Genomic DNA, 26,933 nt, shown 5'->3' on the forward strand with positions numbered 1-26,933 from the left:
CAACATCGCATCATTTGTATCAATGAAATGATGATATTCTTAAGTAAAATGCAACCTCGAAATGTATCAGTTCAACAGTTTGCAGCTTTCTACCGGATCTTCCCAACGCTGCTTTAAACATAATTTGCAGTTGTAAAAAACGCTATCTGCATAAAACGACATAATAGAGACCCACATATTTGAAGGTGCCCTAATTGAATTTAAGGGAACCTTTAAAGTGTAATTAAATTGCGGCAAAATTATAGATTACATTTGCATTTCTTATCTTTCGAGTTCCCTCAGAGATAACTCTAATCCGTTCATTAGCGTGCTTTATTAGCTCTTCTCTCTCTAGTCTTATTGAAACCGAATGCGGGGCCTTTAGCCATTATATGACATTCCCTGTACTATAATATAAAAGATCAGATGCTATTCAGATATGGGATGTTCGGGCTTTTTCTCTTTGTGGTCTTGTCTGTCCTCTCAGTTACCCTCTTGCTGTAATCCCTCTCTTACACTCTCTCACAGCTTCTCTGTGTCTCACACCCGGGCAGGCGATCTGAAGATATGGGCTGGAGTTAATCTCTGCAGCATTGTGCTTCACCGCAGTTTAGCCATGGTAGACTGGCTCACGTACCTCCCTGGAGAGAGAGAGAGCTGCTTCCCTTTCCTTTTGTTCCTTGCATCCCATTTGAATTTAATTTGTCTGCAGGTTTGAGGATGTTGGGTAATGTTGGCATGAGGCCGTGTTGCAGGTGCAGCACGGGGTGAAGACCTCAAGGCGCAAGTCTGCATCAGGGTCAGATCTGTGGTGCTTTGTGTAACTAATACCAATCTTTACTCCTGTGTTTGTGCGGTTCCTTTATGAACTTTGATCACACACACCCTTGTCAGCTAAAGTAAATCAATCCAGTGCAGTGACAGGTTTTGATGTAGCCCAAGGTGAGCTAATTAAAAAAAATCCAAGGAAAACAACGTTTGTTACATCTCTGCATCGCCGGTCTTCCTCACTTTTTTCTTTTTCACAACAAAGCTCCACCTCAGGGTCTATTCATCTGTTCACTGTTCTGACAAAGAAGATCACAGATCATTGTGGCTCTACTCTAAAACCTGAATGTCTGCGCCATTGTGTGTTTCTTGTTGTGCGGTGTACTGATTTGAATGAGCAACATGAATAAGGAGCAGGTCTCTCTGTTAATCTGCTGGCAAAAAGTGTAATTAAATACATGAAACACATATCTGTAAAATGAAGGATTTACAAAAAGGGATGGTGATCACATGACCATACGTGTTTCTGGACAATACCCTGAACCCCCAAACTGTCCAACCTTAGCCGTTGAGGTTGCACGAGCAGTGCAGTCTGTGCGCCGGTCCCAAGCTTTGAAAAAAAAAATGGTGGACGTCTGCATCAGGAAAAGGCATCCAAATTTTAAAAAGTCTTGCACAGGTGACCTGTGACCTCTTTGGTGACCTGTGGCAGAAAAATCCAGAAGAGAACAAAAAAGTGCAGCTGTAAAATACTGTGAGGAGCAGAAAGATAAGTGAGAAAGTTATTATTCAAACTTTTTGATTTATATTTTCATTATAGAGCTCTGCTGAATTAGCTTAGTTTAAAATTTTAAATAGCAAAACTCCTTATTTTCTGGCTGTAGGAGACAAGCAGCAGAGTAAAATGCTGAATAAAAAGTGATGCTGCCTCATTGTTTAAAACGTCTGAGTGAAATTCACACTAACACAAGGTGAAGTCTAAATAAGTTGCTTTCTCCCATGTTATTTTTTTTCAGATACTTTATTCTGTGTATTAGTTGGGTGTCACCTCCCTCTCTTTTCCTCTTTTACCCCTTTTCTGTCACTCTGCAGCAACACAAACAAACTAAAAAATTGCCTCCTTTTAATGAACAAAGTGATGCTAACATTAGTAAATAATTGAAAAGGTTCTATACACTGTTCTTTCTTTTTATTAACTAAGTGGAGGAATTGTTTCCGGTCTTTGTTCAGGAGTTAAACAATCTGAGTCTGTTTTGGTCCATGAACTGAGAAAATGTACAGTAGACGAACTCAGACCGAACTTCACCATTACAAAAACAAATCAGCAGGTGTTGATGTAATTATTTCCACAGCAATGTGCTTTCTTCTCGGGGGTGTGCTCCTCCCGCACCGCTCTGCCTCCCCCTCTCACTCCCTGCTGTAACCCACCTATCAATCACAGCCTGGTCCTCTGGGAATTCCTTCATCTGGTGAAAACCTGAAGCTCTTGCTTAATGTCCTGGATGTTCCCGCTGAGAAAATTAGCGCCTGTTTCTGCTGGCTGCTGCCTGTCTGTCTGCCTGTGCTCTCCTCTCATCCGTGCCAGGAAGGCATCAAGCAAGGCGGCGAGGAGGGGGTGGCGGGGCGGAAAGGTGTCAATAGAGAATTACACGTAAGAGCTAATTAGTGAAGGAAAGAAAAAGCAGCATGCATGGAGACTGATGGCAAGAGTTAGCTGAAATAAAACAAGCAGCACAGTGGACCCTTAAAAGAGCCGAGATTGTGACGGCTGGGAGCAGGGCAGGTGGGCTCAGTTCATGGTGGTCCTTCACAAGCAGGAGAAATACAGTGTCTAAATTAGAAAGTAACCCACAAGGATGTGCACTGGAATGCATGTGATTGGCCAAAGCCGCATCCTGCCATATTGCATTGCTATATTACAGATACACATTTGTCCAAAATGTATTAGTGTATCTAAAGACAACATAAGTCAAAATATCCACATTAATTTCATATCTTTACCTCCTCCTTCACCCACTCCATCTAATAACAAAACGTGTATTTCACACTAAAACAACTAAGATATAATAAATCGGAATTATTCTCATTTGAAAACTTTTTTGCAAGGAACAAAGAGCTGAAACAGGCTGATGGCCTGCCCTGGATGTACCCTGCTTCCTGGCTAATTTGGCTAACAGCTGGACAGACTTGTAATAATACAAACATGGATGTCTCAGAATAAATTATTATACTGAGCCCTTAATTTTATATGTACAGTAGCATCATCAAGTCCAAACTTCCGCTGATAAATACAATGCACCAGTCCCCGATTGGGAGAGACTGTATTTAACTTACTATATGGCTGTAAATACAATATGTGTGGACCATTATACAGTGTGAGTAGTGCAGCTTTCACAATGAGATATTTCACTGTTAATCAGGTTATTAAAAGACTAATAGGTTTGAGGTTGATAGCAGGTGTAAAACCTCCTTTTTTTTTTGTTTTTTTTTTAATTCAGGTTAAAGCAGTGGAGCTACTGCGACTGTACTCATTTACATAAAAACCCTGCAAACCTAAGACAAGTGGAGTTTATTTCACCTGACCCGAGTTTGAACCCTGCAGGAAGTCACAAATCCATTCTCCGTCCAATTCGCCCCCACCCCCCTTTATTACAGATACAAACCCACAGTCAGGGGAGCCATAAAACAAATGAGCTAGTGTTTCCCGATAGCATCTTCCTCAGAAATTGCATTCAGGCCCATTGTTTGTGTGTAGCTACACCAATCCAAAGATGGCACCAGTTTGGGCAGCAGTTCTGATATTCAATTTGATGTTTGTAAGTTAGACCTTGTGTAGTTCTCTTTATAGGACTCTGCAGTGGCTGTCACCTGTAATGAATCGCTCGCTCTCAACATCATGTCTGCGTACTTTGATAAGACCCTCAGCGTTCGGCGTATCTGTCCCATCACATCCAACACAGAGAGGGCGAGGGGGGGGGGTCCTCTGCAGGACTTCTTCCTGGTGCTGCTTCGTCAAACAATCGCGTCTCACCCTCCACACGCATTAGCATTTTTATTAGCACATAGAGAGTAAAGTGGATTATATACTAGGCTGACATCCTCCACCCCTCTGCACCACCACCATCGTCTTTCCTTTGTCCCGCATGCGCCCGGGGACTTGGAGAGAAATGACCCAGACTTCCTGCGGACAAGCAGCAGCAAAAGACAAATGCCGGGACGTTAAAAGCAGGGCTGAGAGGGCAACTGCCCCCCCCCCCAAGCAGCCACTTGCAGAAATCGGTTACCTTACAGAGCCATTTTAATCAGAGAGAATTAAACTGCCGGCGAATGTCTGTCACCCGGGAGACACGGCATTTGGTTTAAAGGGTGTGATTACTGAAGCCATATTAAATTAGTACTGTATAGTAGATACTCGTCGGTGTATTGCCCCTCCCATGCAAAATGAAGCACATTAGTGAGCACGAGAGAGATTTCACAGCAGTTGTTGTAACTCAATCCTTTATACACTTGAGTTTTATCATGTAATGGGCTTGTAATCAGATACCGATTGTGGCTGCCGAGGACTGGATTTCAAACCAGACATATTGACTTTCATAATTAGCTTAAGGAAATGGAAAATTAAACCTTCAGTCCAGTCAAAACAAAGTCAAGTGGATCTGCAGTCCTTTTTTTTTTATTTATTATTTTTTATTTTGTAGTGCTCCAACTTATCGATCGCAGCTCTGCTGTTTATACAGACCCACATTTAATGTGACCTCTCAGTGTTCTGCCGATAGCCAGAGAACAACAACCAATTTCACTCTGAGCTCTGTTACACCACCGAAGCACTTGGAAAGCACCACTTAATTCTTCAGCTGATGTGTGTGTGCGTTCCTTTTGTTACAGCTCTGTGTGTCCAGTGCAATAATAGACCACTGAGATCTGCAGGTGTGATACCAGTGTAACGGCACGAAAAGTCTCACGTTGGACCCTGTGCAGCGTCTTTCGTTAATGCATAATGAACACATTTTATGGAGAGTAGTGGGCTAAAGCTATGCAACACTAGCTTTACTGTGTAGACAGTAGTAGAAGTACCCTGATCATTTACTTAAAGCTACAACATGCAAATTAAGCTGAAGCAGTAGCCTGAGACTCGGGATCGATCCACTCAGCTCAGCCCCGTCCTCTTTCATTCCACTCTCATAAAGCTCCGCTTCGCTCTTTGCACTCTTTCCACGATTTGCACAGCCCATCAGGTGGTTTCTGTTATGAGACTGCGGTCAAAAGGAACACCACTAAAATTATTAGTTAGCCAGCGCTGTTTAATGAGTCTGAGATCCCCAAAAGTGCTGTCAACTCCTCTTCACATTAGTTTATGAAGCATATTTCTAATGCAAAACCTTCAAAAAAGAAAACATTGTAGCAGGTGAATTATGGGAATTATTTTACATAGTGCTGAGCGTTTTAATTTCACATGGCTCTGCAGTTTCCCTTATAGCTCTAGAAGCATTTCAACTTTACTATTATCGCCGCTTTCATCAAGACAATTGCACAATTGGACCAGATGGCGAAGAGAAAATGTGACGAACTTAGTGAAGCTTGTGGCAGTTAACAAGCTAGATGTTCATCTCAGGAATTGGTGGAGACCAAAACAGAGCTAAAAAGCTTTGCATTTGGTTTTAACAAATGGCGACTGGAAGCAATTTTTGTTTGAAATTATTTTAGTGTGTGACAATTTCCAGGTTTTTCACTTGGGGTTTTTTCAAATAAGCATCTGTGCATGAAATGGGGGGGGGGGGTCTATGTAAAGTCCTATGATTTATCAGCCATGTTTGTTGGTGACACATGTAAAGAGGTTAGTGTACAGTATATTTTAGAAACAGTAACACTATTTGAATACTGTATTGCGTGCGTGTGTGTGTGTGTGTGTGTGTGTGTGTGTGTGTATTTTGGGTTAATGCATCCACATATACTGTAACTCTGACTTTTTCCAAAGCATCATAATGTGAATTCAGCAACTCTAGATGTTTATGATCATTTACAGCTTTTTGTGCCTCTCTCTCTCCAGGCAGCATTGTGTATCTGGGGATGATGTTTGGAGCCTTTTTTTGGGGGGGCCTGTCGGACAAGGTGGGCCGTAAACAGTGCCTGCTGATATCCATGTCTGTCAACGGCTTCTTCGCCTTCCTCTCCTCTTTTGTCCAAGGCTACAGTGTGTTCCTCTTCTGCCGCATGCTGTCCGGCTTTGGGTGAGTTTATTCAACTCATTTTCCAAAATATTTTCCCGCTTTACACACCACCCCCCCCATAGTCCACCCCCCTGTGAGGCCTTTTCCGTCTCCAGCCTGATCTGTCCTCCCACCGAGGTCCTCCGCCGTCTCTGCCTCCTCCATACTCAAACGCTCATGGCAGGAGGTTATTCTAACTGCCTGGCACCAGCCCATCCTAGTCCCATGAGCGGGGGCGGGAGGAACAAAGCTAAACAGAAACGTTTGCAGAAATGAAGCGCAGTAAATGAGCATCTGTGCGTTTTAACGCTGGTGTGGTCTGCTTGGCTGCCCACATCCTTGATTAGTGTCCGGCCCTCCCATCTCAGGGATCTGACATTTTACTCATACAGACTGATAAAGGTCAATTCCAGCTCAGAGGTCAGGCTACTGTGACAAACATACTTTAAAGTATATATGTAAATGGTAACAGTACGATTACGACATGAACTATCAGTCATTCATCTGACAGAAGCATCATGTCACCAGAAACATTCAGTGTAAGACATGGACCATGATGTCCATGTAAGACGTGGACATCATTAATCACTCATAGGTCACAACTACTGGAATTCCTTGTTACTGCAAGAACTGATGCCCTGATCCTTCATGTAGTATAATATGCATTTTTCATGCACTTGGACAATAAGGTGCAGTCATGTACACTAAACTAAACATGCAATTGATTTAAAACACAGCTGTCAAACTAAAGCTACGTTCTGTCAGCAGGCAGAGCTTAGCCCAGATCTGATTTTTAAGAATGACACGGAATCTGATTTTATCCTTAAATAAGATGTGGACCACTTTAAAATGTGATCCTAAATCAGATACGTATATGATGTTTTCCAATGCGACCTCAGTCTGAACAGTCAGGACGCATTGCATCCGAATTTGACGTCATCGAGATGAGTGGCTTTGCACGACAGTCTTGCGGAGAAGAGCTGGCAGATGTGATTAAAGGTTTGTCTTGACAACCTGATATTTTGGATGAAATCTGTTTCTGTAAAGCTGCTCTGTCACATTCCCGCCACTCCTGATTCCAACGTCACATCCACACACATCTATGTACAGACGGGACAGTTATTGCTCCATCAAAGACCATTGTTAAAAGAATACACACTCTTTTTTTCCACATCCTCCTTTTCATTATCATTTCCTTATAAGTTTGTCGGACTTTGTCAGGACCAGTTCCCAATGGAGTCTGACGTATTTCACATTTAAACGATATTGTGAACAGCCGTGCAAAAAAATTGATTCAGCAAAACAAAACGAATTGAGCATTGAGACCTGCAGTCTGACTGTACTCTAAGAGGAACAAAATGTTGTGTTCAGGCTGCGGAATAAGAGAGAATGTATAATGTCCACTGCATCTCCGTATCTTAACGGGTTTTCTAGTTTACTGTGCGCTCAGCTCACTTATGATTTATGATTGTGTGTATACTTTATCATTAGGATTATTAAGCATTTTTGTGGAAGTGTAACAGAATAAATCACTTAACACTGTTCTGAAGCTGTAGTGGGATTTGTGAAGTGGGATTTTCATGGGAAGATTTAGTTTATTAGACTTTTTTTTTACCAATGTGTCTGAGAGAAATATGATCCAACTTCAAGTGTTGTTGCCCAATTAAATCGATTCAGCTTGTTTCATTAAGATTTTCTTCACCTCATTAACTTTGTTGCTGAGAGGAAAAGGAGATTCAGCACCACTCTGTCACATCACGCAGATTTAGGTTTCAATCGCAGGGGAACTTTACAGTTTTTAGACAAAATGCCATAAACAAATCATAGCAGTCAATCATACAAAGAAGAGGAGAACAAAACAGATGAGGTGGATATGTGGTTTTTAACCTTGTCCAGTTGCTTCTCCTCTAACTGTTCCATCTTCTGCTGTGCTTCTTCCTTTTCTTTGTTTTGTTTTGAACTCGAGTCCTAAGCAATCAGCCCTGTGTGCACATCAGGGCCTCTGCAACCAATGGTTACCCAGAACACCCTTCCCTCCAAAGGTCATGGGGAAAAAAAATACTTGAAACTTTTAATGCACACTACTGTACAGGGAGAAAAATGTAAATGTAAAGTACTTTTAAGAGAAATAATGTCGATTAAAGAATCAAGGAAGAGGTATTTAAATCTGCTCAGTGAAAATGGGCTCCATTAGTTAAAAAGAAACAACATCCATTGTAATTTCCCCTGCACTGTTGTCTATAGTAGCTCAACACTGAAGCTGTGAAACCCAGGCAGAGTCACTACAGACACATACGGGCCACTGCTGATGCAGTGCAGCTATTTATCATGATATTGTGTAATTATTTAAGTAGAATGTATGTGATGTACGATATTGTCTTTATAATGAAAACTGTTACTTAAAAGCCTCTGATTCTGTGCCATAATGTGAAAAGGAACTTTGAGGAAATGGGAAGAGGAAGATCATCAGAAATTAAATTAAATTGCTTGTAACATCCTTTGTCCTAAACTGCAGTGTATTTTTTTACTTTCTTGGTTTAGTAGACAACAGCGGGGTTTCATTAAACAAATATTAAGTTGCATTGGACAGAAAATAGGCAGAAACAATTAGGATTCATTTACAAACTTAGAAACTCCTTATTGGTTAAAATGAGTTGAAATCTAGCATCTCGAGAAGGGAACTGCAGTGACAGTGACACGCTAACAGTATATTGTCACGTGGGATAATGATACTCATTTTTTTAAAAAGTGCAAACAGAGCTGCCGACTTAGTTTTCTGTAGCCATAAATCTGTTTTCCATGCTTATAAGTGTTTGGCATCACCCCCATAATGTAAGACAAATGAAGTCTGGCTGCTGAAGCATACATAGCTAATTACAACAAAACATATTTGCAGGATTGGTGGAGCAGTACCAATAGTATTCTCATACTTTGCGGAGGTGTTGGCCCGGGAGAAGCGAGGAGAGCATCTGAGCTGGCTGTGCATGTTCTGGATGATCGGAGGAATTTACGCCTCAGCCATGGCCTGGGCCATAATCCCACACTACGGTGAGTGACAGCTCGGACCGGATGTCAGTGCCAAATAGCACAAGTGAGTCATTAGCGTCATTAGCTTTTTATATTAACAGCATTACAGTGATCCGTATATCGTCTCTTCATGTGTCCACAAATTTGAAGAAACTGCTAAACTTGGTGATGTTGACGAGTAAATGTATTTTAATAGCATTAAACCTCCTTCTGCCTGGACTGGGTTTAAATATGTCTTTAGTTGTAGTTAAAAAAAAAAAAAAAAATTCCTGACCGGTGCTTAAAGGAACACCCCCGAAATTTAGAACTGGTCCTTCAATCTATTTCAAACTCATTGTAAACAGAATGGTTTAACCACAGACAATGAAAGAACATATGAATACAGGCTGAGTAGGATTAGTCAGGAACTGAACTTTTTGTGCCAAATCAGTGATATTATGAGCATATAAAGGAGTTCAACACCTATATCCTGTACATATTTATATATCAATATACAGTAAAATACATGCTGTGCAAAACATGATGGGGGAAAAACAGATTACAACACAGTATACAAAAGCTGAAATTACATCTACAAGGTACAGTAAGGATAAAATGTAGCTGCAGTGACCCAGGCTCCACACTGGAGACGTCTCCCACTGTCAAGAATCAATTGCATCACTAGTTTAAACATTACTGCAAATGGAAATGGCAGAAAAGTCTGAGGTGGCGAAATGGTTCTACTCTTTAAGATGCTCCCTGCTGTAGTGCAGCACATATATATCACAATGTGATACATAACATGTGGGGAACATTGCAAACAATTCCCCAGTCATTTTGGTTCATTTGGAAGTGAAGGGGGGTGGGGCACACAAAGGTGGAGGCTTTGGCAACAGCAGCAGAGTAAGTAACACGCCATATGTCAGCCTGCACGGCGAAGTGCACGTGAAGGCCTTTTTTTTTTTACCATGAACGCAACAACGAAGTTCAAAACACAGAATGCCGCATAGCCGAAAGTGTTTATTAGTATTTGTGGTAATTTAATGGAATTTTGTGGTTGTGTTTGAGCCATGACAAAAGTAAAAGCTTAGCTTATATATCAAATCTCAGAATAAAGAGAGAGAGAGAGCTGGAGGATAAAAGAAAGGCAGGACGAGGTGTGTATCAGAGGATAATAATAAAATGAGTGCGGTGAAATCAATCTGGTGCTGAGGGGTGTGTAGAGAGAGACAGTGTAGAGATAGAGATTAGGAGGACAAGGGGGAAGGAGAGGTGGAGACTGTGCGCTTGATTTATGTGGCCCGTGTCAGCGATAATCGAAAGGTGAAAGGATACAGCAGAGGGCTAAAGGGAGGCGGAGACAGAAAACCAAGAGGAAGTGACAGAAGAAGGCGTGTGTGAAGAGGAAATGCTGCTTTGCTCGTAATTTCAGAGCCATGTTAATCAGTTTGCTGAGTTTGCAGCGTCCTGATGACCAAGATGCTCCATCTTGGTCATCAGGACGCCGCTGCTGCTGCCAGACACAGTTCCCAGACTGTGTTGACTCTATAATGAGATTAAGTATCTCAACCAAGTGGTTTGAAGCACAGATATGTAGTTGAATTTCTTTCCATTATTCCCTTTTTTTAAAAAATTATGTCTCAAAATAGGACTTAAATGTTTTAGGCGAAAAATGAACTCGTGTGTTCAGATGCTCAGAAACAGACAACAGGTAATTATGTTCCACGGCTCTATAGTTCACGTACGAAACACACTGAAGGTTTCCACCCTAGCGCTCTGTGTCCATTGTTACAAACTCTCTCTGTGTGAGTGTGTGTGTGCTGGCAGAGGCTCATAATTGAGGTCAATTGATTAGACGCCAGTGTTTTAACACGTTTTTTTTTTCTCCCGGACGCAGTGGTGTGTGGTGAAAAGGTTCCGCCGCAGTGCTCTTTACATTGACTGGTGGACTGGTGTCGACTCGAGGCAGGCTTTCGAATCTGGGTCTGCAATGTAACGGTGTTATACACGTATCAAATTACACACCATCAACACCAGTTCATTAGTCTGACAGACAGTCATCTCTACTCTTTCAAGTGAAAAGTGAAGGATTATATTTACTAAATGTGTCAAAGCAAAATGTTCTATTAAAAAAGGTTTAAAATAAAATTACAGAAGGGGTTTGGCCCTAGTAATATACGTAAAGTGAGTCTGTGTGTGTGTGTGTGTGTGTGTGTGTGTGTCTGCAGCTGAGTGTACTTTTGTCTTTTTTAAAGGAGTTTAAACAAAAAGAAAATCACTCCGTCTACTCTGAGCAGTTGTGTTTGCGACATGTTTATGTCACTGTGTAAGATGTACGCCGGGTTTGTCCGGATGAACCTGTGCTTTAAAATTAGTGTCACAACACTGAACAATGGCCAAGGACAGTGTGTATATGTGTTTGTGTGCGTGCATTTCTGGGTGCAAGTGTGTGTGCGTGCGGTGTATTTGTGTCTCAGTTACTGTAGAGGAGGGACATAAATCTTGCAGAGTATCTGAATCAGCCAGCCATCCCCTCCAGTCCATTATAGCTATAATTCCCCTAACGAGGTTTGTACTGGTACAGGCTGGAGCAGCCCCAGAGGACACACACACACACACACACACACACACACACACACACACACACACACACACACACACACACACACACACACACACACACACACACACACACACACACTTTCCTGATGCACGCAGATTGACTGATACTGTATGAATGAAATTCAGACTGAGTTGCCCCTAAACACTTTTGACTTGTTGATGTTCCACATGCTTTGGCTTTTGCCAGCAATCTAATATTTAAATTTGGTCTCTAGAATCTAAATGACATCTTTTAAATATAACACTAGCCTCTAACAAATGAGACATTTAATCACTCTGTATAATAAATGAGAATAGAATTACAGACAAGTTGCCTAAAACCACCATTGATGTGTAAATGCTGGTGAAAAACTGGATGTTGTGTGATACTTAAGCTTATGTTAGTGTAAAATAAACTTCTTCTATTTCTCCAGGATTTTAAGTTATTAAAACTTCCCCCGGTTCTTCCACCTTCCAGTCACAGATTTTTGATATAATAGCACATCTTACGTGATGTTTAGAGGCAGAAATCACAAATGTTATTTAAGGCAAAACTTACTTTTTCTTGATTTTTCTAAAATATTTGGCTCCTCTGTTTTTCAAGAATGTCCTGAATGACCTTAGCATTTAGGGCCTTGATCAAGGAAGGAAACCAGTGCAGAATTCTTACTTGTCCCACCCAGATTATATTCTGCTGGTTCAGGGATTCTAACCTTTAGTCCACCACGAAGTGTGAGAGACACTTCAGTGTGCCACCTGAATTCATCGTAAAGCCTGCATAAGAATGAGGTGTATTAAAAGAGCATGTAAACGTGGTTGGTAAATAAGCCCTGAAATAACAATAGGAAGTTGAGAGGTTTCGAGTTTTTAGGACTTGGCTCTCTGTGTCTCTGTCCATGGTTCTGAAAGTTTTAACTACTGCATGTTTTTTTTTTTACAGAACAGCGTAGAAGCCACGTGAATACCATGCAACCATCTGTAGCAGAACTAGCAAACACCTAGCAGCAGTCTGATGACCTGAATGCAAAGACAGAAACAAACACAGCAACTAAATCCAGTGTATTTATCCCACACAGTGTCTTATCCAAGGCATGAAGCCTGTTTTAATGTAGATCGGCATGAAAAACAGAAAACAGCTGGTGTGGTAAAATAATTAAATGTATGTATATACATGTCAGATACTCTGTGGTGAAGCGGGGGAACTTAAGTCGACCTCGGGGTTGAATAATTCCATTAGGGTTGTGGCTGAGGAGCCCAGCGTTTTAGCTTAGGAGGCTGAAACCGTAAATGTGTCCAAGCCTGCGGCAAAGAATGAAAATAACGAAAACGAATTGAAAGTACAGAAGCTATGAACGTGTTTTTGTGACTATTTCATTCAAGTTGTGTGTCTTTCCTTATTATTACGACTGAACTCTGGCCCGACGTCGTACCTCGTTATTTCTGACTACATGCGTGTCCTCCTGTGCAGGATGGAGTTTCAGCATGGGTTCCGCGTACCAGTTCCACAGCTGGAGAGTGTTCGTGGTGGTGTGCGCGCTGCCATGTGTCTCTGCAGTGGTAGCTCTCACTTTCATGCCTGAGAGCCCTCGCTTCTACCTGGAGGTAAGAAGGAAACAGCCGCACCATTATTTCTCTTAATGACAATGACACTGATTCTTTTGGATATCAGGGACCTAAAACTTTACGGAATAACCTTTTCTCTTTACTTAAAACTAAATAGATAAATGCAGTAAAATCTTTCTATATACTCTACTCTAGTCTTTGCAACTATTGCAGAGGTTCCTGAACTGTTTTCAAACAACAGTGGTGGGCAAGAGTTGGATGTAAGACAAGGTGAAAAGAAAAGTGTATGTAATGTTTTTATAATTAATGGGAAGTTAGTTACTTTAAATGTACTGAACAGTACTGTAAACTGTTGGAACCTTGTAAGTTACTTCAAAATCCTACGTGTCCCAACTGTTACACTGTGCATCAAAATACCCTCTTTTCACCATAACTACGTCAAATCTGGATATGCAAACATAACACATATTTTTAGAGTCAGTATGACTTGGACTTTCAGACAGTCATTGTTTCTGTTGTACACTATTAATAGAAGTCGATCAGTCTTCTTACAATAGTCGTCATCCACGCAAATCTAACTAAACATAACAGAACTTGCCCAAGAAATATCTGATTTTTAAGTTTACTTCAGTGTCCAATTAATTCTCTATTACTTGTCAGTGCATCCATGCGCACACTGCAAACAGGAACTGATGCTAAATCATTTGGCAAATTTAAAATGGTAAAATTTTGCCCAAATACAGACAAATAGGCCTAAGTTGCAAAATTATAATCCGTTAACAAGCCCCTAAACAACTGCAGTGTGCACAAGTAGTCAGGGTTTTGTGGGGGTGGTGTGGGGGAGTAGATCCAGTGTGTCAGTATTTAACTTTTACGTGAGGTGGGTCCCACAGTGTCAGACTGTGAAAAGCTTTCCACTGATGAAATATAGGATCTTTTTAGCACTCGTGACTTGTGCAAGTGCTGCAAAGACCTAATAGTTCAGAAATATAGAAACGTAAACTAAAATCCGGATAATTCTGGCTAATTGAGGATGTAATGAATGAATAATAGGATGAATGTAACTGTTCCCCAGATGGGTAAACATGACGAGGCCTGGATGGTGCTCAAACACATCCATGACACCAACATGCGTGCACGTGGAGAGCCCGAAAGAGTGTTCACGGTGAGTACACACCTGCTCCTAATGTACACAACTCCTCCCTGCTGCAGTGCCATCAGCAGGTGACAGATCAGTGTCTCCCCCTGCAGGTGAACAGGATAAAAATCCCCAAACAGCTGGATGAGCTGGTGGAGATGCGGAGTGAGTCAGCCAACCCTGTGCTCAAGGTCCTCTTCAAGATCAAGGCCGAGCTCAGAGGAGTAGGACGCGGTTTTGACTTTGCTTTATTTGTTTGAGTGTTTGTGGCTGCTAAAATATTAACTAAGCCAAATTCTTTCCCCTTTTTATAATAGATCTGGTTGACTTTTATGAAATGCTTCAGCTACCCAGTGAAAGACAACACACTGAAACTTGCTACAGTCTGGTTTACTCTGTCTTTTGGGTAAGGGATTTTCTGCACAGTCTTCTGCGTCGCTCCAGCTCTGCTTCTACGCTTCTCTGTGTTTTTTTCGAATGTTTCCATTGTGTTAAATATTGCGACTCATTGCTCCGGGTTGAAGCTGATTATCCAGTACTTTGCAGCTTAATAACAGAGTGTCACTTTTTTTCTCTCGATGAATGTTGACATGTTAGATTGGAAAGAGAGAACCTATTTGAGAGAAGGTGCCATTTAGTTTTTGTTTTGTTTTTTATGATGGCCCCTTTACTGAATTACAGTATGTACGTGCCCTAAGACAGTCTTTTAAAATTGCAAAGACACAACAGTAAGTAGTGTTATACTAAAGTTGATTTTCCTTTTGTCAAAACTTTTTCTTTTACGGTGAGAATTGTTTTGGATCCTGCTTCTGTCTTTTGTCTCTTGTTTCTTTACACTGTCAGTTTTTTTTTAGCCCAGTTGCAACTATCACAACTTCTTTTTCTGACAGAAAGATCCATAGAAATATTTCCTTTTTAAAAATGTGTCTTCGTTGCAAAACACTTACAGTATTAACCAGTAGCACAGGTACTGCACCTCACATCCAGTCACACCCATGTTTTCCTCTTTGTCATCTTTATGTTGACATGCACCCGCATGTACAGACAATTACAGGCACAAATGTGCACACACACAAACACACACAATTGGCTGTTTTGTTACCAGAGTTAATTAAGATGATGCAACATATTTGGTAGAGATGCAATAAACCTTTTGAAACTCGGGCGTATCAGGTGCTGGCAAATCTGGATGAGGAAACTGCAACACCAGCAACTTTTGCAAAACATTTTCCACCTGCAAATTGCATATCTAAGAATCATTTCCATTTTTCTTTATGTGATGTGTGTGTGTCTGTGTGTGTGTGTGAGTTCACAGTTTATTTGCATCATGCATTTGTAAAATTAGAAGTGATGCAACATTTCAGACTCTGGTTCTCTGTTGTGTCTAGTTTTTGTTCAGCAATTTCAAAATGTTATGACTTTAAGTGTTTCCGCCATGTGAACCTCAGTGATACTGCAGATATTTTTATAGTAGTAAATTATACATTGTTTCACCCTGTAATATGTAACATGTGTATCAGGTTTATTTAAAGAAACAAACATTTTATCTGTGTGAACCTTGTGATACTTTACACACTTTACTTCAAGTAGCCGTTGTTGTGTCCAGGTACTACGGGCTGTCTGTGTGGTTCCCGGATGTCATCAAGCACCTTCAGGCGGATGAATACGCCTCCAGAGTTAAGATTCACACCAACGAACGCATTGAAGACTTCACCTTTAACTTCACCCTGGAGAACCAGATCCACAGAAATGGAGTCTTTCTAAATGACAGGTGGATTGGATTTTAATATTTTGGCTTCGACCTTCCACATGACACATGTTAGGCATCAGAAAATGATTAAAAGCAGCAGGAAAGTATTGTAACACATTGTGATCCAAAGCCACAGTGTTGTTGTTAAAGCTAGTTGTCCCGTCGTGGGATAGCAGTACTATTTGTCATTCCGACAAACAAGACACTGCAACCGGTAATATTAATCCTGCCGCCTTTATCTCCCTGGCCAGGAAATTAAAAGACGTATCTTCCTCTCTCCCCCCCCCCCCCCCCCCCCCCCCCCACACACACACACACACATCTCTTCGTTCTCCACTGGTTGTGATCCTCACCCATCGATATGCTGTTTTTGTTCTTCTCCATCCCCGAATGCACATTTATTAAGAGATTAAATCAAGATCAATATCATGGTACTGTGTTCAGCAGCGTGCATCAGATACATAGATCAGTAACAGACAGACTTATTATACATGCTAAAGGAAGGACATGCTGCTCTGTTCTTAACACACCAGAACGTAGAACTACTCTGCTCATGTAACAGTCGTTCTTTTTAAAGTTTTAGGTGAACTCAAGGTAGCAAGTTGCATACCATAAAAATGCCCAAGAACTTAAAGCTACAATGCACCAATGAGCGATAACATTATGATCACCTGCCTAAATGTGAGTAGGTCCTGACCCATCGAGGCATGGAGTATGGTAGACACCTCAAACTTTTTGTTGGGTTTCTCCGTCCATTCTTGAACCATTTGTGCAGGGCTGCAGGGTGCATTATCCTGCTGGATGCTGTTTCTATGAAGGCGTTGTACTTGGTCTGCACCAATGCTTAGGTCGCTGTCAAAGTAAAGTCCACGTGAACGGTGGGACCAAGGATTGCAAACATCGCCCAAAGCATTAAACTTCCTTCGCTGGCTCGGCTTCTTCCCACATTGCACCCTTGAGTCATTTCTTCCCCAGGCATCCACACGATGTAATAAGAAAATGTAATTCATCCAACCAGGACTTCTCTGATTGGTTAAAAGGGTGAGACACATTGAAAATGAGCACCTCTGCACTGCTGCCACTGAATCTGTGTCACGTGATTCGCCGACAGCATTTCTCTACGCAATAGAGAGAAGTTACATACTCCAGCTTTAAGTATAGCATATGAGTAAATTGACCAAACTCTTATGCATTAGTAAGCAATTCTGAAATCTGAGTAATTTCACCAGGCGTGATCCTTTCTACCAATAAAACATTTCAATTCAATTGAAACTTAATTCACTTCAACTTTATTTATATCACGCCATTTCACAACAAAGTCATCTCAAGGCACTTTACAGAATAAAGTCAAGACTATATAGATACATAGAGAAAAGCCGACAAATACCCCTTGGGCAGAACTAGGTAACAGTGGAGAGGAAAAACCAGCAGAACCAGCCTCAGGGTGGAAAGTGTGAGAGGAAAGAAAAGGGCAACAACAAAACATCGGGCAGGTTGGCAGGACCAGTAGCTGCACACTGGAAACAAGTTAACTTCAGCCCTAAAGAGGCTATAATGAGCGTACTTTCTGCTTTATAGTTTTACCCTAGGGCTCCATTTTCAATACTAAAAATGTGTCCTCATAATAAGGCGGCTTTCTGTATGCAGCACTACAGTTTTTAGCTGCGTATGAAACGGTTCATTTGAGCTTTTGTCCCAGCTGGCAGTCTTAGTTAGACATGACCTGGTGGACACAGACAGGTGTTTGTGTCAGGAGTTGGTGGAGACCAGAAATCAGAGCTGGGAGCCCATATTGGACTTGTCAATTGTTCCGCCTCCCTGTGTCAGTCATTGCGGGTCTAGTTCAAAACTTTACTGCTACAAACCATAAAGGTTAATACTTTAATACATTTGGGATAATGAGGCAGTGCATGCAGTACAATTACCATTTTTTTAGTGACCCCGCTCATACATTACTCCACGCAGAGACATAATTCCAAATTGGCACCTTACACATATGCCACAGATATGTCACCAGTCCCTATTAATCTTGCTGTACTGACTGATTGCTTTTGATCTTTATTTCCATTCATTTCCACCCCTGTCCCCTTCCCAGGTTCATCGGTATGAAGTTCAAAGCCGTCACATTCATCGACTCGTCTTTTCTCAACTGCTATTTTGAAGACATCTCCTCAGTGGGATCGTTTTTCAAAAACTGCACCTTTGTAGACTCCTTCTTTTACAATACAGGTGAGTCTACATTCGGAGCCCTGCTGTCCTGCACTGATGTATTTCCTCTTATACTGTATGTGCCTTAAATATTAGTCTCAGTTTCTCCACTCAGTCTTTCTGCGTCTTTCTGACAGTTCATTTATGGTGTAACGCCCAAGCGTGTGCCTAAGAAAAAAAAATAAAAAATGAAAGGGGCTTAGTATTAATGGATTTGCTGTATGCTACGGAATTACTCCTTAACCTTTCTGCTACTGCATATATTGCCTTTCTGAACTCAGATGGATGTAGTTAACAAAGACCCAGAGCCAAGCAGGACTGCAAAGCACGGGAACGGCTGTTTCTAACCACCAAAGACAGCTGGAGTGATGCTTTTTTTTGGGTTTGTGCGGCACTTGTTTGGTCCCCTAAGCAGCTTCCCCTGCTCACTTGCTGACTAATTCATTGCATCATATTTGTCTCGATAAAGACGTTGGAATCTGCATCAGCATCCAAATCAACCGAATCGCACCTTGTAAGAAATCCCGGTTGTGTTGTCAAAGTGCAGTCCCGGACTTATTCCTATTCCAGGAAATAGGAATAGGAAATATAGCATAATGTCGGCGTTTTAAATGTTCCGAGAGAACTGGAGCTGAATCAGACCTTGTGGGAGCTCACAGTGGTTAACCATGTCCCTCCGGCACTCAGGAAAGCGCTGAACACGGAAACAGGGAGGGAACGTCAGGTTCCTGGCGATGCCCCAATGGAAAGGAAGTCTCTTTGCCCCCAGCCAAGTGTCTCTGGAGAGAGAACTGTATGAGGAGAGCAGAAGCGAGCGCAGGGAGCCTCATTAATCCGCCATTTCTTTACAGAATACAAACTGCAGAAAGCATCATTGGGATTAAAGAAACCGTTTGACATTTTGCAAAATGTGCTTATTTGCATTGTCGCCGAGAATTAGGAGAGAAAACAGTGGAAACAAACACCCTGGTTCAGTCTAAAGGTGAAAATCTCTGCCTGCCAGCACCGCTACAGCTCACCGATCAACACATTGTTGGTTTCATAGAGGTTTGTGTGTTGTGTTATTTCTTTATGCCTGTAAAACCACAACACACGGTTTTAACAAATTTTACTTATTATACTAAAAAAATAAAACAAATTAAAGGTGACAGTACAGAATGTGGCCAGTTTTATTGGCAAGTATGTCTGAACTCTCATCGTAGTTCCACAGGTTTAACAGTAATGCTTGACATATACAACTTATACTTGTATATTCCGTTTATATAACTTTCTACGATTATTGCACAGTTACAGTTCAGTATTATCGATTAAACTCAAAGGCACAGTATTGTCCTAATGTTATTGCACAGATTATTCATGATAAAATGTGTATTTTGTTATGTTACAAAACTGGGCGAGCTGTTCACCCTATTTTCAATATTTATGCTAAGCTTTTTTATGGGGGGGGGTGGGTTTAGGTTGCCCCCAACATTCTGATTTTAAAGCTAAGTGAAGCCGTGTCCAGGCTCTAACTCTTTAGTTAGCGCTCAGACACGAGATTACTATTGACCTTCCTATCTGCCAGTGGAAAGCTCAAAACCTTTGTCCAGAGCATGACTTTTTAAAAAACTAAGTGTAGAGTGTAGAGCACCACAATGGCTCCTCGTCCAACCTCACTTTGCTCAAAGTGTGGCGAGTCCTGAAATCCCTTTACTTACCAGAATGCAGCATGTGAGTACACTATAGACTAGCAGCACAAAAAGCTACTGACGCAGGAGCAGTATTAGGTGATGTGGTACTTTAGTGGAGAATTTAAAAGCATTTAACGTGCACTGGACTGGTGAGACTGGGGCAGTTGACTGCTTTGCCTGGCTGAGAATCCAGAGCAACATTCAAAGGACAACTTTAAAGTCCTTTTCTAATTTGATCACAGTGTCCATTTAATCTCTACCTACTGACATTTAGATTCCTTCTTTCATTGATGACCATAACTCGACATTTGCTAAAAAATAGAAAAGTCACCTTTTATGAAATGAATAAATATGTCATCCAGCAGATGTGGTTTATCAGTTTTGGACAACAACAGGGGTCTATTGCACCAAAAAACGAGTGAATCCAGGCTGCAGGCTGACAAATAACTAAATGTGAGTGGAGAAGGTCGATGCTGGCTTTAGCATCTGTGTGGTGATTGTGGACAATATGAATAACTTAGAAAATGACCAAAGTTATCCATAAATAAAATCATGAGATAAACGCACGCAGACAAAGGATTTAGTTTCCGCTGTGACTATTTAAAGTCACAAGTCGTACAATTGAGTTGTATCTTCACTGTAAAAGGTGCCTGGCGTATAAAAGCTTCTCCTTATTTAAATGAGACAATGAGAAAACTGTTCTCTTGTCTCTCGCATTTACAGATATCGATGATGCCAAGCTAACAAATTCAAAGGTGATCAACAGCTCCTTCCACCACAACAAGACAGGCTGTCAGATGACGTTTGATGATGACTACAGTGCCTACTGGGTCTATTTCGTCAACTTCCTGGGAACGCTGGCTGTGTTGCCTGGAAACATTGTCTCTGCTCTCCTGATGGACAAAATAGGACGTCTCAGCATGTTAGGTATGACGTAACCTCCTCTCTGGTCTCTGAGGTCCTGCTGTGACTTCTTGATCGGGCTATGAATAGCAGCCCTTTCTCCAACTATTTGACATTTTGTCGCTCCCTCGGTTTCCCGACCTTTGTGTCCGCAGTGACGTGAACGAGGTGAATTGCTATCGGAAATGTAAATGATGTGTCACCTTGTGTCCTGCAGGAGGCTCCATGGTGCTGTCAGGCATCAGCTGCTTTTTCCTTTGGTTTGGTACCAGTGAGTCGATGATGATCTTCATGCTCTGTCTTTACAATGGCCTCAGTATCTCTGCCTGGAACTCCTTGGATGTGGTCACCGCTGAGCTCTATCCAACAGACAGGAGGTTAGTGCTGCACTCTTTGCATACAGAACCCTGTTTGTGCGTTTCATGAAGTTTCGTAATGTCGACTTAAAGAAGACGCACGCATTGAGGTGCAAACAGGTTTTCAGATCATTTGTAGATCTAAAAGTGGAGGTTCCCCCTTTTTTGGATGTTTGGACCACAGGAACTATAAAGCCTTTAAGTTCTTGGATCCCAATTATTAGGAACCGTGTTAGCTCCTACTTCAGAGCCGGTATTTTCAAAATGATGTTAAAAAAAAAAATTAAGTCTGCTGATTGGTCAAACATGGAGCCAGCATCATAGCAGGGAACATGAGTCAAAGTTCTTCCCGCTATCATACAAATTTACTGATATTTTTCATGCAAGAAAGAAACAATTTAGGTCAAGGGACCTGGTCAGCGTATTAAAAAAAACTATTCAGCATAACATTTACTGCACCATGAGATCTGCCCTGCCAAATAAGGCCGTGGTCACCTCAGCAGTGCGACTGACCAGTGTCTGCCTTCACTCCTTAGGAGACGAACAGGCTTCTTGTTTTTTCAGCAAGCCTTGTCGAAAATGCACGTTTTAGATTTTACAAAAGACTCATCACAAATCGATAGAGAAACACATGAATGCATATCGAGCATCAGCTCTCCCCTTTAGTACCTCACTTGTAGAACTATTCCGTAGAATTGTTTGGTCAAAAACCTCCTGCTCACCAGCAGGTAAACATGTCAATCAAGGACTACACACTCATATCTTACATACAGAAAGAGTTTGTTGAGTAGCATCTGCTGAATATAGGAAGTGTGATGGATGATGTCCGGAGTAAGAAACCATGGTTGAATAGAATGACACATACAGTATGGAACTTAGGGCCAGGAACCCCCCCGTACCCCCCTAAACGTAACAACTGTGCGACTGAGACTGTGATAACATGCCTGTACATATCTGAACCTCTCCCCCCTTCCGTCTTGTCTTCAGGGGCACAGGGTTCGGCTTCTGCAATGCCATGTGTAAGCTGGCAGCCGTGCTGGGCAACCTGATCTTTGGCTCGCTGGTTGGCATCACCAAAGCTATTCCCATCCTGCTGGCATCGTCCGTGTTGGTTGGCGGCGGCCTGGTCGGGCTCCGGCTGCCAGACACTCGCGCCAATGTCCTCATGTAAACCTCAAAACAAAGTAATATGTTGTTTACCAGGTATTTACTCAGTTGACTGAATAATGACTCGTTTACGTAAAGCAATTTAGTTTGACATGATTTAAAAGATCGCTGTCCTTATTATTTCAAATGTGTTGTTGATTATGTCCACAAACACAAGCGATTGTTATTCTGTGATTTCTGAGCATAATACCTGGTAGATTAGGATGACGAAATGCAGTTTTACTTATCAGAGCTGTCGATATAAAGAGTTTGAAATCAACAATCTGTCAGTGGCTGCTTACTAAGGCCCTGGGCAGTTTTCGCAGGACTTAAATTCGAAAAGGCTGCCGTTTGGAAACAAACTAGGATCATTTGTGGTGTTAAAACTCTGTATATCAGCAGCTCATCATCTATCAATGGGCATGTGTCAAAGCTGCAAAAGACTTGGACTGCTGGCAACCGTCCCTTTCCAAATCCAATTTAGGGAATAGTTTTACATTCCGAGAAAAACCGTAAACTTATTCAATTAGCTGGAAGAGACAATTGATACCACTCAGGTGTCTGTAAGGTAAATATGAACAGTAGCGGAAAGCAATGAAGTACACTGAGAGGTGGTACATGACAAATTATTATTATTCAAAATGATGGCATAATATAAAGAATTAACCACTTGTCCATAGGCTAAATAAAGTGGCTAAAATCAGCTCCACCTTTAGCAGCTGTGGTGTTTTGCTCCGCACATAGTCGCTAGTTAACCTTGGCCGTTACTTTAAATGTATTAGTGTTTACTTTACTCCAGTTTTCACCTTTGGGGCTGTGTTTAAACAAACAGCATCAAATTTGATACTGTTAATGTTAGTATACATAGTTTTCTTAGAGTAGTACTTATACTTTTGTACTTTAGGTATATTTTAGCAGTATAGCAGCATAAATATAGTAAATACGTGGCAGAATTCGACAATTACTGGCCACAGACACCTCGAGTGTAGTCAGTAAAGAAACCTCCACATCCAGGAGGCCTTTAAGGGTTTTATTCTCTGGCGAGGGAGAAGTGCACCAACAGAGCTTCGAGCCTCCATCCGGTGCAATTCTGAGGACTTAGCATGTCAAACATGAATTGAAATCCTTCTGTCGCTGCGCAGAATACTATTACTGCTGCCTCCACCTTTTCTCCTTTTTATGGTAACTTTTCCAACATACGTTAAGCACATGGGAATCTGGTGTAACTTGGAGACATCTCCGTGTGGGCAGTCGACCATATAGCTGACCTACAGACACTCAGCATAAGTACAACGAGTACTTTGTATCATTACAACTAGACAAAATAGAAGCCTTAAAATTATTCTATACTTGATTTTCCATCAGAGTACTTCAACTTTGTATTTTTTTAGGCAGTTACTGGCACTTTTACTTGTGTACTCAGAGGTGGTAGAAGTACACAGAGGGCACTACTTTAGTGCAATGTCGGGTCACTTATTTCTATTTCTGCTTTATTGTTCTTAGAGACTCCTCTCTACTCTACTACATTCAATTGATATCTGAAATTATTTGCTGATTGAGATTAATAACAAATCACATTTATTATGACATAATCGTATTTGTTAAGATTAAGCTTTATTGTACATCAGGGCAAATTAGCAAACTACACACCTTTACCAGCTTCATTAAAGCCACAAAATGGAAGAAATAGGCCACAATGCATTCTAGGTAATTTTCCATTTTGTATTCAAAGTATATTTCCATGCTAATAAATTGTACATTTACTTAACATTACAACATTAAACAACACATTAAAAAAATGCGTTTGTGCCAAGATTAAACAAAAATCTTATTTAGCATGACCGGCCGTTTCCCTGTTTTCAGCCTTTATGCTAAGCTCAGCTAAGCTAACCAGCTGACTGTAGTGTTATATGCACCATAAAGCCATATGAGTGGTATCAAGTGGACGTTGCTCAACGATATGTCAAACTATTCCTGATTTAATAACAGTTGTGTATATTGTTTGTACCATGTGCTTGTGTAGTTTTCTATCTATTTATTTTGTAACTTAATTTATTTATTGTTTTGTTGCTGAGCGTCTCTGTTCCTAATCAGTATTCCACTAAAGGTTGATGTGGTTCAAGTTTATTGCTGCAACTTGCAAGAATGACAAGGCCATAAGAAAAAAAAAAAATCAATAACAATATCGTAGTTTAGTCCAAATCGGCAACTTCAGCAGCTACATTTCTAAACTTAAAAGTTTACATTTTCTGCTTTTTAACAGTAACGTTGGAGATTGGGACCCTTTTGTCTGAATGCTTCCTCTCCCGTGTCTGTTCGCCCCGTGGCGCCGAGCTCACCGCGAAGGGGCTTTGCTCTCCGTCGTAATCTTATCTGACAAGAAGAACTTCTATTAGAGGAAACCTCTGCTGTTATAAAGCCTGCTCTTCTCCTCGTTCTTTTTTTCCCGCTCCTCTTATGATGTCTTACCACCTTAGTTTCCTCAGCGTCTAGGTCCCTGTCTCGTCCTCTTGCTCCGTTAATCTTCTGCTTTGCTGGTGCACCCTCCGAAACTTAAAGGCCTTTTTCAATTGCCGTGCCTCTGTCTCTCCTTCCTAACCGTGGTGGAAGCTTTGCTGCTCTTTCCTGTTTTTTTTTTCCTTTGTGTTCGTTGGTTGGTTTTTGTCTCTCATGTTTTGACACTGTGTGTACTGTATTTGTGTGTATGTATATGAGCGCGTGTGTCCAGCCAAATAAGACAAAGTGTCAAGTCGCAAGACGATAAGACAAGTTTTGTTCACTTTCCACATAGGAAAGTTTTCAGGAAATTTAATTGATTAAAAAAACACGTCAAAGTGAAATTAAAGCCATGTTTAGAGATTCATTTCAATTATAAAAGCTAGTTATGCAAAATCTGAGCAGTATAATAATATTGACAGGAAATTTAATGCGACGCCAGCTTCTGACTCTTTCATGTATAGAATATATTTGAGTCACATTGGATTTTGAAGGCAGAACCTTCAGAGTGGACAGATTTAGAAAAGATTGCCACGCACAGCACTGCTTTAGCACTTTTTAGCTCTGTGACCCACATGTATGTGAAACTACAAACTAAGACGAACGCACTGACTCCTGCCCAGTGGGTCACAATGCAGCTGTCTCACTCCCTTAAAAGTTAAAAGCAGCTTCAAGGCACGTTTTAGATCACTTAGGACAATTTGTGCTTTCCACGTACAAGTGTCCACTGGCTTATCCAGATTTGGTCTTCTCGCATGTCAGTGAGACTCTGGACTCTTTGCAGACAAATATTTGTGCTCACCGTGACGAGTATGACGTTTATTTCAAAGTCCTTCCCGCAGTTTTTGTGTGAGTTTTGCTCACTTTTTCAAGCTGTTCAGACAAATACAACAACGCCAAAGGACCAAGACTTTTTGCTTTTTTTTCCTAAATAGAAGCGTCTGAACCGTCTGAAGGCAAGTGGAAAGTATGACTTGGCCTTTAAGTTATGGAGCCCAGCAGATTTATGACGGCACGGCCAAAATCCACAAGTGCATCTAAATACACAGTACAATGTTGTTTAGGGGAACAGATGTTTCTGAATGAAAGCTTGCTGCTACAGAGCCGATGAAGGTAAAATGCATTAGGTTATTTATGAAATTAGATACACACGTAAACAGGCAACACAAAATTGAATTTCGTAATGTTCAGATCCGTCTCGTTATGAGGATATTTAATACAGATGCGTTTTTTTTGTTGTGGACACATGCAGCTGTTTCTCGATATGAATGTGTTTCCTCGATGAGTGCGTTTGATGCTTTATCCTTCTGCTCGTGTGCATCGCCCCCCCCCCACCCCCCTACCTCTAAACTACACCACCTGTGCTGATCGAACTGACTGTTTCCAAAAGAAATCCTGCATGTTTGTTACTGAAGTCCCACTGTCGTGTGTGTGCGTGCTTTTTTTTTTTTTCCTTCCTCTCCATTTTGGTGTTTTCGCTGTTCCTCTGCAGGAGGAGGCAGACGTGTAATTCCCAGGTCAAAGGTGAATGTATCATTCTTGTGTGTTGATTATTGTGGACATACTGAGTTGACTTCTAGTTGCTGTGAACGGGCATGCTGCTGATGGCTATCTGTGTTATAAGATGTTATCCAGCAGGGGTGGTTTCCTACATGTATCACAATCGCAATGTTGTGACTTTAAGATTTGAAAGCCTCTGGTGTCAAACTAAATGTGGAGGTGTGTGTAAAAACAGTTGCCTGTCCTGGATATGATTTATTTTAATAAGAAAAGGCTCAAGTGACTGCAGTGTCTACATGCTGAATAAAGACTTTCATTTGAACAGCTGTGGGCTTTTGTTCAGTGTGTCTGCATCACCTTCCACCAGCAGGGGGCGATGTTCACCTCAAGATTAATCAGGACTGGCTCATCAAGCACATCTCGATTGTTTCATTTCAAAGTGTGTGTTTGTGTGTGTGTGTGTGTGTGTGTGGAGGCCTGTGGAGCAGTGGGCAGAGCGGTTGTCCATGAACTCCATGGGTTGTGGGACGATTCTCTTTACCTCGCCAACAAGCCTCGCTAAGTAATTTGGGCGTCATGGAACTTGTAGATAAACCCTACTGGATTTCCAGTTGTATCAGCATGTGATTCATATTTTAAAAC

At 41.4% G+C, this 26,933-nt stretch overlaps 1 protein-coding gene across 5 annotated transcripts in view; it reads left to right on the forward strand.

Annotated features, from left to right (window-relative positions):
- LOC137103763 (synaptic vesicle glycoprotein 2C-like) overlaps positions 1-26,617 on the forward strand; it is a 40,372-nt gene extending 13,755 nt beyond the window's left edge. For 2 of the 5 annotated variants that reach the window (XM_067484396.1, XM_067484397.1), the window contains exons 3-13: positions 5,795-5,975; positions 8,851-9,002; positions 13,030-13,163; positions 14,200-14,289; positions 14,376-14,486; positions 14,580-14,668; positions 15,869-16,033; positions 18,108-18,241; positions 20,614-20,817; positions 21,011-21,170; positions 22,137-26,617. In XM_067484396.1, the coding sequence (XP_067340497.1) occupies positions 5,795-5,975; positions 8,851-9,002; positions 13,030-13,163; positions 14,200-14,289; positions 14,376-14,486; positions 14,580-14,668; positions 15,869-16,033; positions 18,108-18,241; positions 20,614-20,817; positions 21,011-21,170; positions 22,137-22,320 (1,604 nt within the window). In that variant the 3' untranslated portion in view covers positions 22,321-26,617. The other 3 variants (XM_067484400.1, XM_067484399.1, XM_067484398.1) reach the window with 3 other exon arrangements.
- The last annotated feature ends 316 nt before the right edge of the window (positions 26,618-26,933 follow it).

Source organism: Channa argus, chromosome 18, assembly GCF_033026475.1.
Source record: "Channa argus isolate prfri chromosome 18, Channa argus male v1.0, whole genome shotgun sequence".
Classification (NCBI taxonomy): domain Eukaryota; kingdom Metazoa; phylum Chordata; class Actinopteri; order Anabantiformes; family Channidae; genus Channa; species Channa argus.